We start from the raw sequence: 13,771 nt of genomic DNA, 5'->3' as shown, positions 1-13,771 counted from the left end.
ACTGACACACTTCTTACAGCAAGCGCCGGGACGCCCCTTGGCTGGGGCAGCTGTGCGCGGTACAAGTTCATTTAACATTAACATTAACATTGATTTTAGGCCAGGCCCCAGGGGATGGGGTCCCCGGGGCCGAAACTGGCCTTTGGGAGGTGGACTGCGCAACCCTCCTCCCTATTGAATTTTGGCCAGGCCCCAGGCGATGGGGTCCCCGGGGCCAAATCAGCCAAGGGAGGGGGCCGTACGGTCCCCCCTTCTCCACTGACAGGTAGAGGGGAGGCTGGATTATCCAACAATAGTGGATACCCAGAGTATAGCCTGACACAAGCAAAAGAATTGAGCAGGAATACTGGTGGTGTATTAAAATGTTTGTAAAAATTTTTTCACATTTATTGCAGCAGCATTGTATAATATCTGGTCCTGAAGAAAGCCGCTGATACATATAATTGATCAACAGGCTGAAACATGTTGACCCACCTTTAACAGTGGTTTATATCCATACCACTGTGCTGTTACATTTTAATCCTGTCAGGTAGAACACATTAATAAAGTCAATTGGTGATTCTATCTAGGCAGTTTTAACTCACACCCTTCCTTCACACAGCGCTGCATACTCCTCACTACAACCCATCATCACACATATGGGATTACCATCCTATTTCCTGAGAACCTAAAACATCTCTGAGCTCCTTCCTTAAACCCTGAAGTAGTAGCTCCCAGTGGTGACTAGGTTTTCCCACTGGTAAGGAGGCCCCATATGATGAAGCATGTCACCTTCGGGTGAGTGAGGGGTCTTATCCTTAAGGGAGGCCTTTCCCCTGTGTTAGAACACATTTTGATAGTTGAGAGAGAAATTAGGGCTCTACCGATAACATACACATGCAAGAGACTGTAGGTGTATATAGTGGTTTTCAGAAAAGTAATAAGGGAACATACACTTACATGTCTATAAACCTTCCCTCTAGAGCCCCAATCCACGGTAGTGTTATAAGACCCAAGCGATGGGGTCCCCGGGGCCAAATCAGCCAAGGGAGGGGGCCGTATGGTCCCCCCTTCTACACTGATTTTTGGCCGGGGTCCATGTGATGGGGTGCCCAAGCCCGAGATTGGCCCGGGGAGGGGAACCGTGCAGTCCTCCTCCCCCACTTAATTTTGGCCTGGCCGGAGGGAATGGGTTCCTAGGGGCCAAAATCGGCCTAAGGAGGGAGGCCACGAGGCCCCCCTCCTCGCCTGTAAAAAATAAATTCCCGGGCTTGGCGAAGGAAACACAAGTGTGTTTTCTCAGTAATTCAACATTGAAAAGCAATCTGAAATCCTGTGGTGGAGGTGACTGCATTGTTGCTCTAGCGGAGCGCAATCTGTAATTACTGTGAAAAGTGGGTTCTTTCTTGGCCTCTCCTGTTGAATTTACTTTCAAAAAGTAAATTTTAATTACTACGAGTATGTAAATGTGCAAATCACCAGGAAACTCTATCCATTTGGCCCCACCCCGTCCACCTTAGTAGTATGCAAAGGTTTTCCTGGCTTATGGATGTACAGCTTACCCAACAGCCACCAGCGTGTTTCTCTTTAAAAACCCCCAAGTATGAAAATGCCCAAAATCCATAGCACCACTCACAGTCATACAGTAGCACTCTCACACCCACTCTCAGACTCACACAGGCACTCACACACACACACACACACAGAACCACAGATCCACACATACACCACTCACAGACCCATAGAGGCATTAACACACTCTCAGTCACCATACAGCCACTCACATAGCCAATCACAGACCCATACAGCCACTCACAACTACTCACACACCAACCAAAAACACTCACATCTCACCCACTCACCGACCTATACGGCCACTCACACACCCACTCTCAAAAGTGACAGCTTAAAGTTACGATAAAAAAAATACATGGAAATTTACTGGAAAAAAACAAAGGTTTACAAAGACATTATCGTTAGAAAACAGAATTTAAAAATCTTGGTAATTCACTGACAAAACCAAAGATTACAGGGATGTTGTAGTTAGTTGCTGGGTGCTTTTTTTTTTACTTATAGTCACTTAGGAGTTTCATCGAGAACACTTTTTGGAATAGTCCTTTACTTGCATACACATAGCTTCGTCGATTACACCCCTTGGAGTATCCTTTTCTTTATTTTTATACACATAGCGGTTTCGATGCATGATGCACGCTACACTTGCAGAGCAAGCACATTTATATCCGGTTGATTTTATACAAGTAAAAACACTCACACAACGGTATCGCGGGAACCGGCAGCTGCAATGACGTGCTCCTGACGGTGTAAGTTCAGTAAGCACTATGAATGATTTAAAGTTTAGTCAGTTTGTTATTCACTTGGAACTTACAATACAAATGCAATTTTCAGGTTAATCCTTGAAATGCACGGATATTGGAATACAACTATATTCTACCGTTCTCGTAAGTCTGTCACTCGCGGTTTTCTTGTATTCATAATGCATGACAATTAATATAACCACATGAGTTTGTTGAGCACGGGCACTCATTTAAACCTTAAACACATGGTTCTTTTTATCTGGGAATATTGCTCAATAGTTTTTCCAATTTTTTGAAAAATCACCAAACATTCAGTACATTGGTTTACGCGTCGAGCTGCACATCACATGCTTGATTAGCCTTTCACAGTACGTGGCACAGCCATATTGCAATTGCATTCTCACGGATAATATTCACGAAACACCTGTCTGGATAAAACAATGGCTCTAACATCACTTTGCAAAGCCACCAGTTAACAATGTTTCCTGGCAACCAGGATAACTAGGTTATAGACTAGACACCAGAAGAGGTGCCTCAATTTCTATTTTAATTTTGCATGACCACGGATATGACAAATCAGATACTGCACATTAGTGTATTTAATCATACAAATTACAATCCAGTACCTGCTAAGACTGAGCTCAAGTTTCTTCTATGTTTTCAGGATAACAGCCCCTGATGACGGGTAAGGCCCGAAATTTCATTGGGCGCATTTTTCATTTTGAATATATGAATTTGATTAAATTGAATAGATGCTACTAAAAGAAGGAAGTAAATAAAGGATAAAAAGAAAAAGACAAAAGAAAAAAAAGGATAATGAAAGAATAAAGAATAAAAAAACTTCACAACTTTTAATAACTTTATTTGAAAAGAATAATGGAGTATGAATTGGAGACGCCCCCAACATCTGGGGACAGCGCATCTAGTGACGGTATAGTTAGACTCAGATTTCACTTGATTAAAACCACTGAAATTCAGCAGTTACCCCTAGTTACCTGAGCGAACTATAACTTACGCCCCCACAATGCACTGCTTATGACCTCACACATTACAACACTCATGACATGGTCAGTGACATCACTGATGACATCTTAAATGACATTATTGAATTCTTTGAATTCGATTTCCTAACTATAACATCCTTGTAACCGTTGTTTTTTTAAATGAATATATATATATATTGGTGGGAGAAGCGGGTGCATGGTCGGACCCTGCGACCATTGGCTTGATAAGACCATAATTTGGAGGTGTTATATCGATGACCTCTTTCTTGTCTGGCGAGGTAGCAGAGAGTCAGTTGAGCAATACATTAAACATCTCAACAGTAATAATCTTAATCTAAAATTCTCTGGTGATATCAGGGACACTGAGGTTAACTACCTAGATGTCAGAGTATTTATAGCCGATGGCAGGATACAGACATCACTTTTCAGGAAGCCGACTGCGGGTAATTCAGTGATCCATGCACGAAGCAGTCACCCTACAAGCCTCAAAAACAGTTTTCCTTATGGGGAACGTTTGCATATTAAATGCAATAGCTCCAGGTCTGAAGATTTTAAGGAGGAAGGGACAGCATGCCTCAACAGATTCAGGGAGCGTGGGTATAAGGAAAAGGTCTTGACTGAAGCATGGAAAAAAGCTCAGGCTAGGAGCAGAACAGATCTCATTAAGTACACCCCCAAAGAAAAAAGTGCAGGCACTAACAACTTCAGACTGATAACGAATTTCTCTAATGCAGCAAAAAGCCTTAAGAGAATCATGTACACCAATTGGAATATATTAAAATCAGATCCAATTATTGGCCGTGATATTCCTGCACAACCATCTGTGACATTCCGCAAGACTAGATCACTCAAAGACCATCTGGTACAGAGTCATTTACCCCCAATCGCTATAGGCATACAGGGTATAAGTGGTTTTTACCCATGCAACAAATGCAAAGCGTGTGCGGAATAGCAAGAACGTCACTAGCTATCCCATACCTGGTAAGAAGGGTCATGTATCCATCAAGAAATTTATGAACTGTCTGACACCTTTTGTAGTTTACTGCCTAAGTTGCCCGTGCGGCCTCAGATACGTAGGGAGCACAATCCATCCAGCTAAGATCCGCATATTGGAACATCAGAGGGCAATACAGAACAATGACAGTAACTACCCAGTAGCACGGCATTTTCAAATCCACCACAACAGTAATCGCAAACTTATGAGTTACTTTTGTTTAGACCATGTAGCTCGAGATTCCAGAGGTGGGGATAGGGAAAAACGCCTCAGGAGACTAGAATCTCGCTACATTATTGATTTGGCAACTAAAACACCTTTGGGACTGAACATGGGGGAGGAGTTGAGAGTACACCTGTAGAAATTGTATATAATTTTTGTTCTAATTAATTTTTTGTTCTTAGATTCGTATGATCAGAATATCCATCAGTGAAATCTCAGGCTTCACGTTATGAATTGAAGTATAGATTAACTGTGAACCATACATCTTGTTTCTAGAAATCACCTTATCAACTTATTTAGTACAGCTTGTATAGATGATTTGATTAATCATGTTGCCAATTGATTTTGAACATGAATTCCTGTATGAATTTACTTAACCCCCTTTTTTGCCCATCCGAGGGCTTTATTTTGCGAATTATACTAAAGACCAATATATGTTTCTCATGCCAGTTATCCAATGTAAATACTTTATTTATCCTCTTCGCGTTCATAACCACATTGCCTGACCGCGCAATGGCGTCCTAGATGGACAGATCTCATGAGACTTGATGGTGAAGCTGTTGTTTATAGGGTGCAGCGTCTGGGCGGCCGCCTTATACTGACGAAGGCGTACCGCCGAAACGCGTCTATTTCATTTCTTTTGTGCCAAATAAATCTGATCCGGATTTAAACCCCCCCCCCGAGAGTGCGAGTCATCTTTTCTTTGAGATATATATATATATATATATATATATATGAAGAATCCTCGTTCTCCCGCTACTGTCGTAAAACAAACGAGCGTGGACCCGAGTGAGTGCGTAATTTGTCTTTATTGCATTTGCAAACACTCCGCCATATATATATAAAATTCAATGTGATTTCCGTGATGAAGGTCCAGAGAGACTGAAAAGCGTTGAGTGTTACATTTTGTCTACAAAAAGTAGAATAAATATCACAGAGAGTGTGTCTCAAATCTTTGCTGCGTATGGTGACACAACAAGGAGAAATACTGAACGGTAGGGGCCCTGCCGGTGGGAACACACCACCACATAATTTAAAAGAGCGCCAAATCTGTCCACTCGTTGGGACCGGAGTGGAAACACACACACAAACACACTTACACAGAGTGCCATGGTACATAGATTTGGATTTAGGCATAGAAAATTCTTCACATACTTCACTATCAATATTTTTGGTCTCCATATTATGGCTACGATATCTTAATGCCGTATCCATAATAATTAGGAGAACAAAAATATTGATAGTGAGTATGTGTAGAATAACAATATTCTCTACTTTATATTCAGGATGCAGACCTGTAGAAGCCTACCCACTGACCAGGGAGATGGCAGTCTGTGGCACAAGAGAGCCACCCACATTCCCCTGCTTCCCTCGGGTCTCCAAAGACTTTTTACATTGCCTTGATGTCAGAGCAGTCAATCAGGGCTTGGACCAGTGTTGATAGCAGCTTTCAACAGAAGCCATGTGTAACAACTGACCTGAACTTACATCCTTGTATAAAACAGGATAATGTCCCAAATCAGAGATGCACATTTATATAAATCAGTAACTTCCAAACATTTTATAAACAGAACTATTTATATTATCGAAAAAGTGAAATTACTTCTACAGTTCTAGGTATGTAATTCCATGACTTTCTCAAAACGTTAACTGAAACTGCACACTACTGGCACTAAGCGGGAGATGCTGCACACACAGTTATAGTGCTTAAAGAAAATTGTGGACACACTTAACCCAAACAACAAAATACAAAAATTAAAGAGACGAGCAAAAGAATGATCTAAGAGTATGTTAATTGTTAGTTCCAACTGCATCATTGCACTGTGACCTTAAAACGTCATGGATTCGTTGGTATGGTGCTCACAGGCTCCTCCCAAAGCCCACTAACACGCAACTGATCTTGACAATTCATACCTGCTCAAAGAGGAATGAGAATTCAACACCATTCTTAGGGACGCGGTCCATGTCCAGGAAGCAGTACAGCTTGAAGACCAGCCTTCGAGGAGCATCCTGGCACTTATCCATCCCAGCATTTCTGAGAACATCAAAAATAACATTAAGGGGAATGATGATTTCAGTTCTTGGGGCAAATGGCTATTAGAAGTGTGCTCTATCATAGTTGGAAGCTTCAAACGTATATTTGGGGAAATAGGCCCTTAAAATCAACTCCATCATACCAGTCATCACTATTTCACCCCCTCTAGAGTAAGAATATCCTCAATTGTATTGCCGAAAATAGCAGCAATCTGTACAGACGTTCATGCTGGTGAAAACCACGAATAAAATCAGCAGATTGTCCCAGGCCAAAAAATAGATCATTTGCTGCTTATAAGACTGTGGTTCTGGCGTAGAATGACTTTCTTCATGAGACGACGGTCTGCTTTGTCACTCTGCTCCAACCACCCAAACCCATAATAATGCTACCCCCGGAATGCTGATGTACGTCAGCTAGTGGTAGCTACCTCAAGTATGGTCATTAAGCAAAAAGGGGAAACCCTGTAATCCCAAGGAACTAGGGTAATCAAGCCACTATCAAAAAGAGTACTCCTAAGGCAATCAATTATTGGCAAATAGCAACTGTGTAGAAAAGAGAATTTCTACTCACAAGAAAAGTGACAGAAGAAGAAAAGCAACGAGAATTCAGTTTTAATGGTCGGATTTATCATATGCAAATTCTTCATATTACAATCTCAGTAAATAACGAAGGTGCTACATGTGGCATACCACCTTGAATATAGGGAGCACCCGGCACTTTTCCTGCATTCACAGTGGCACGTGGGCACTCTAAAGACAAGCGCCATTGTTTTCCGTGACCTAAAACATTTGGATTCTTTCCGAGTGCTGTAATTATCGAGTGCAGGTATTTGGCCCTTTAAGGCTAGCTGCATTCTTTTCTGAGTCTACCACTAATCGTTTTCGTCCTGATGTCTGGATTGACCGATCCGGACGATCCTACTACTCTCCTCATATCTTCTCTGCAGAGGGATATTACTTCTAATGTGGCCAGGTAGATACATTTGTCCTGATGAAGACCCTCCCCATATCTTTGTCCTAGGGTCAAAACGTTGACTTGATATTAACCACTTGTTCCTTCATTGGAAGGACAGCCAATATTGTGGAATTACGTGACTTTGCTTTCTCATACACATAATACCTATGGTTGATTCATTTTTGGATCTTGTGTATATAGTTCAAGTGTTGAGCATTGTAGATATATATTTTTTCGCCACATCATTTCACTTGGTCACCTTTGCATTGCACCACCACATGAAGCACCTACATAATGTACTAAGATTGTTATATGAGGGGTTTTGAATATGACAAATCCAACCAATAAAACCGAATTCTCATTGCGTTTCTTCTGCTGTCACTTTTGTTCTGAATAGAAATTCTCTTTTCTACATAGTTGCTATTTGCCTAAAATCGATTGCCTTACCTCAAGTATAGAGCTTAGAGCTAGTCAGTGAAAGAAAGATTCGGTGAGCTAAAAGGCATTACCAGTACAATTTGTGTAAGCACAGACATGGATCTGGTCTACACCCATGTTGCCCTCATGGAAAGCTCTTCTTCCTAGTCCTTCCCAGGTAGCACTGGACTGTTTATATGGAGCTAGACACATTTTCCTGGAACCACCAATAACGTTTCTAATAAGATAAAGGACGGTCAAAACACTCAAATTGACACCCCATTTTTTTGACTGCTGTTGCACCTCAACAATTTCTTCAGAGCATTTCTGGACTCTTAAAAAAACTTTTTTGTTTTTTAAAGTTCCAGTCATAGGCCAACTAGCATCCATTTTCCCAGAGATGGGATTCCTATTATTATCTTTGCGATCAAGAATACTCATAGAGACACCATGACAAACACTGTAGCTGGCCCCTACAGCTGGCTGATAGGGCCAAAGACACCTACACCACTGTCACAGCATTTCCGCTCTAACATACTATTGTGGAAGTCCTGCCTTTAAAATAACAGTGGCAAGTAGCTCCACAAGTGGAGACTTTTACAATCTCGTCTCCAGCATTCAAAAAGTAGACAACTCTGAAAGTCTTAGAAAGAACAACTCTAGCAACCATTTCCCCTAACATCAGAAAGATGTGAATAGAGCACGCAAACATGCTTACTTCTCAAACCTGGTGAGAATATCTGCTACAATGGTGGACTTGCCCACAGCCCGCTCGCAGTGGTTGTTCTGTTCATATAGTGCAAAAACATTGCGCGATTGCTCCAGGCCCAGCTTGTCCAGCATCACTGTCACCACCTGGGGCGGGGAAGGAAGATTGGTAGTGAGCAGAGGGTACAAAACATTGCTGACTGCATGCAGGACTCAACAGGGAAGGAAACATACAGCCTCTGGTCCCCTCCTTTAATAATAGCACAGTGACTGTTCATTTAAATGCCTATTAACACCTGATGCAGGAGTTGCATGGAATGCTCTCCCCGTGGACTTACAGTATACCCAGGATTTTCGACTTTTTAAAAAACATTTAAAAACTCATCTTTTTAGTCAGCTTATTAAAAAAAATTCTTGCCCTCTCTACCACAGTTCACTCACGCGCCAGGACACTCCAGAGTATTTGAGCGAGATATAAGTCTTTCTATAACATAACAACATGCATTACTGTAACGCCCCAAAAAAACTCATCATCAGCACCCACTAGGAGCAGGGGCTCCGCTATTGCTTGTAAGTGTTGAACTCATGGACACACACAAACTTCACTGGCGGTTGCCATCGTGCAACCCAAACCTTAGTGGTGCGGCTGAATGGCGAGACCGCCATCAACACCTCAAATCCAATTTACTTTACCAGATTGCAGTAAAGAGTGGCACTTGGGTGGCGGTGTACATCCAAGTTTATTAGGCAAGTCTGAAGGATGTACTCATTCAGACTTGCCTAATAAACTTGGATTTACACCACCAACCAAGTGTCGCTCTTTACTGCTAAATATATATATACACTTTGGAACTACCCAGAGTTCTCAGCTTCTTTTTTGCATAATTCATGCAGCACTCTGTGGTTGAAAGGATATTGTTTTGCTATATCCATATATATATATATATATATATATATATATATATATATATATATATATATATATATATATATAGCAAACAATATATATATATAGCAAAACAATATCCATATCCATATATATATATATATATATATAGCAAAACAATATCCATATATATATATATATATATATCCATATATATATATATATATATATATATATATATATATATATATATATATATAGCAAAACAATATCTATATATCTATATATATATATATATCTATCTATATCTATATCTATATCTATATCTATATATATATATATAGCAAAACAATATCCTTTCAACCACAGAGTGCTGCATGAATTATGCAAAAAAGAAGCTGAGAACTCTGGGTAGTTCCAAGGTTTAGGTGGTGAGCAGCTCCTGTGTAGAGAACCCTACAACACCAGCAATACTCTGAATTTGCTCACCTAAAAGGGTCAACATTTTTAATCATAGGATTAGCACATTGCAATTTGCGCGGAGATAGAAAGGGACAAAGTCTCTTGCCACTTCTATAGCAAAGTCTTTAAGTATAGGATTATCACAGTGACATCCATGCCGGACTATAAAATTACACAAGACTTTCACCACTCCAGGCAACCATCAAAGCCAACCTGGAATTAATAAAAGCAACCCCTAACACGTTTTTCGCTATTATTAGAGACTTTGTCCCTTTCTATCTTGGCATGGGTTGGGGAAAATTGACAGTGCGTGGACTGTAAGGTGGGTGTAGGGGGAGTGAAGCATGTAAATCTAGTGGCTGAAATGCACAATGTAAAACCAGAAAACCTAGGATCAATCCCCGCTTCCCTACTTGACCAAATTGTGTGATTCTAAGTAATTGTTTAATTTCACTTTCCCGCCTTTTTCTTCATTATCACATATAAGAGGACCGTGAAATACATGACACCAGGATGTGCGCTACATGAAACCGTCTCCTGTTTAGGATGTAATCAACTATAATGTTGTCCAGGCATAATAACAACCCAGGCCACCCAAAGAGTACAAGTAACAAGTGACTTGCCTCTTAGTTCACTATTGTGATTGTTGTCAGTGTGGGTGGAAGGAAGCACAAATGTTTCTTAAATTCATGTTTGAAAAATATCACTTTAGAAAAAGCACTTGTCAATGCTATGATTTGATGTGCTAAAGTGAAATGGTTCTGTATGTTAATGAAATACACTTTTTGAATTTGGAAGAGACTTTTTTGAATTTGGAAGAGACTATCATTTTCATACGTTTGTTGCAAGATATCTTTAAAATGAAAGCGTTGCTCAAGTTAAGTGGTGCAGGAAACCTTAGTTACTTCCTTTCTATAGCTTTAATTAACCTAAAAACAAATGTTTGCAGGTTTATTTAACATCTTTTTAATGTTAGGGCTGATTCGAGTAAACAGCAAAGGGCTGCTGTTGACAAAGGGGTCTCATCGAAAGGTCAGGAGAGCTGCATGGTGTGAGTGCGTCTGTAACGGATGTATGACGTTACAATGCATACTTTTACAACGCATGCCTTTACAACGCGGTTTTTACAACGAAAACCTTTACAACGCATAGCGCTTTGGGGTGCTGGATAGTGAATAGTTTAATTTACTATTCCAACTCCAGTCCCCGTGGACACTAGGGAAGGTGTTGGATAGTAAATTAAACTTCTTCCCTATCCTAGAGCGCCCCCCAGCGCAATGCGTTGTAATGGTTTGCGTTGTAAAAGTAGCGCCGTAAAGGCACTGCGTGGTAAAAGTTGCGTTGTAAAGGATGTTTCCTGTCTGTAACAGAGAAAGTCATCTGATAAATCCCGTATGAATTTTAAAGCTTTATTTGTTTCACTCTGAATAACCCTGCCACTCCTGATCTACACATGAATGCAAGGCTGCACTCATGGGTACTGCCTGAATTTATTCCTGCGTTAGCAAGCAAGTGCCAACACCGGCATAGAGCATTTCTGCAACTCATCCCAAGGTGACCACTATGTCCTCGATTAGGGGTGGGCTTTGGAGTATATATGATGTACAAGATGTGTGCAAACAGACATGTTTTTTCCTTTTCAATCCCTACTTTTCCGAACTGTCTTTCTACAGGCTCAGCTGGAGAAGCAGACATCTCCAAGGACTGTGCAGATGTGAGGTTGAAGATTCCCTGCAGAGTTGTTGCGCTGTCCTACAGCCGGAACAGAGATCTTATCTTCTACTGGAGTGGGGTCTGTTCTCGTTTCAATATTGTGTTAATCTTTTACATGAAGAACACAAGTTCTTGTTCCCTGGGAGAAAAATGGTACGACCAGATGGTAAGAAAGAGGGGTTCGTGTTTACAAGGAGAATTAAGGTATGCTCCTACAATCTAGAGAAGGGATTCCTCTCCGGTGAGTGATGTGGTATGCTCCTACAATACAGGAGGTGTTCTCAACTTCCTTCGGTGCAGTATAATAAAGGAGTTTGCGTCGAGTACTGTGGTAATATTCTGTAGTCAGGTGTGTAAACTGATTGGTAACGTGAGTGAAAGTACTCGTCTACTTTCAGCACAGCAGTACTTCCTCACAGTCGGTTGTTGTCCACTGTCAGTATTGCAGTAACCCTGTACAGTTAAAGCTTATTCTGCCCTATGATTAGTCTTTCAATTGTCCTAAAGTACTTTTCTTTTTTAAATTGGTGCACAGTGGTGTACTCGGATACAATCAAAGGTTAACACTATGCTATTCTGCTACAGGCAAGGATCACCGTTTGCTCAAAGCTTATGGTAACAGCTCACATGACAGGGCTAGAGTTCCAGCTGACTAAGTCCTGTGATATTATCATAACAGCACATGCTAGGATAGGTAGACATCTCTCCTAAAGGAAATTCAGTTAATAGTGTTCTGTACCTGCAACCCTTGCACCCCCTCCATGCAGGGTCTTGCTGGCCCAAACCCCCCGCCACCAAGCAGTCGACTTACGAAATACAGGCGAGTCCTGATCTTCGTCCCAGTTGCCCACGGCACTACCATCATGCCACGGAAGGGCCCGCGCAGTGTACTGTGCCTGCCCAGTGCGGGAGAGAAGCTCACCTCCTCCGCCGTCGTATGGGAGTTGATTGCGATCTTGCAGTTGCCGGCGCCAGGGTAGTGCACGGTGCAAGGGATCTCCTGCCGTTGCATGAGGACTGAGATCTCCTCCCAGGAGGGCACACACTCACGCACCTTCGTTTTCTCCAGGGACTCGGAGATAAACGAGCAGTACCGGTCCATCTCAGTGTCTGGAAACTTCTCCTGCGTCCTAGAAGGGGTTCAAGAGAAATAAGAAGGCTTTCAGGATCCAAGCACAACCTAGCAACTACCTGGAGAACTAAACCTGTTCAGGAACACGTAAAACCAAACTGTAACCGCAGAAGCTGTGTGCTGATGTAGGTACAGGTGAAATTAGGAAACTTGCCGCTAGGTTATGAGGTCTCTTGTAGGTCCACAAGAATTTAGATCGTCTTTTGTGGACCATACCAAATGTTAGACTGGGCTTTTGTGGACCATACCAAATGTTAGACTGGGCTTTTGTGGACCATACCAAATGTTACACTGGGCTAAGAGCCAGCCCCATTGCTTACCATTAGTTGGATTCCTGGTCACTCGTTTGATTGCCTCTTATTGAAATGAAATGAAATGAAATACCAGCATTTGTAAAGCACACAGCTACCTCCGGATAGGTGTCCAGGCGCTGGGGGCCGTCAGAAAGATTACGCGAGCTATTGCCCAGAGTCACATGGTGCTGGCCTAAGCTGCCGCCGGCACTGGGGATTGACCCGTGAACCCTGTGGTCCGGAGTCAGGCACCCTGGCCGCTGCGCCGCACCTCTTCCACAATGGCTCTATACCCTCTTGTGTTTGTCCCTCCCCTTGAGCATAGCTTCTTTACCATTCTTTTGATTGGATGACTTGTACCCTCCCACTGTCCACATTCAGGGAAATCCTTTTTGTTTTTTAATAGCGCTTTTGCACAGTTTAAATTCATTTTTCTGCTCCAAGTGGTATCCGCCATCTTAGAATGGTAAATTTAAAAAAATTGGCTGCGTCATTTTTGTTTTTGCCGATGCTGCACAGCATCGGAAAAAAATACTGGCTAAACCCCCAGGGCGAAAGTGGAGGGCTTTTGCTTGTTTCTTTCTATTACCAATATTTCCTACACAACACCAGCAGCCTCCGTCTCCATCTGCCATAATTAATTAACCTAATACCCTG

The 13,771-nt window shown here is 41.8% G+C and overlaps 1 protein-coding gene across 5 annotated transcripts in view; it reads right to left on the bottom strand.

Moving 5' to 3' along the window:
- Nucleotides 1–13,771, bottom strand: part of PLEKHH3 (pleckstrin homology, MyTH4 and FERM domain containing H3) — a 294,750-nt gene that overhangs the window by 49,609 nt on the left and 231,370 nt on the right. For 3 of the 5 annotated variants that reach the window (XM_078645364.1, XM_078645366.1, XM_078645367.1), the window contains exons 8-10: nucleotides 12,501–12,819; nucleotides 8,639–8,775; nucleotides 6,429–6,549 (exon numbers count right to left, since the gene is read on the bottom strand). In XM_078645364.1, the coding sequence (XP_078501490.1) occupies nucleotides 6,429–6,549; nucleotides 8,639–8,775; nucleotides 12,501–12,819 (577 nt within the window). The remainder of the gene's footprint in view (nucleotides 1–6,428; nucleotides 6,550–8,638; nucleotides 8,776–12,500; nucleotides 12,820–13,771) is intronic. The other 2 variants (XM_078645365.1, XM_078645368.1) reach the window with 1 other exon arrangement.

This window comes from Lissotriton helveticus, chromosome 5_1 (genome assembly GCF_964261635.1).
Source record: "Lissotriton helveticus chromosome 5_1, aLisHel1.1, whole genome shotgun sequence".
In the NCBI taxonomy this organism is placed as follows: Eukaryota; Metazoa; Chordata; class Amphibia; order Caudata; family Salamandridae; genus Lissotriton; species Lissotriton helveticus.
This window is presented reverse-complemented; position numbering and strand designations above follow the sequence as displayed.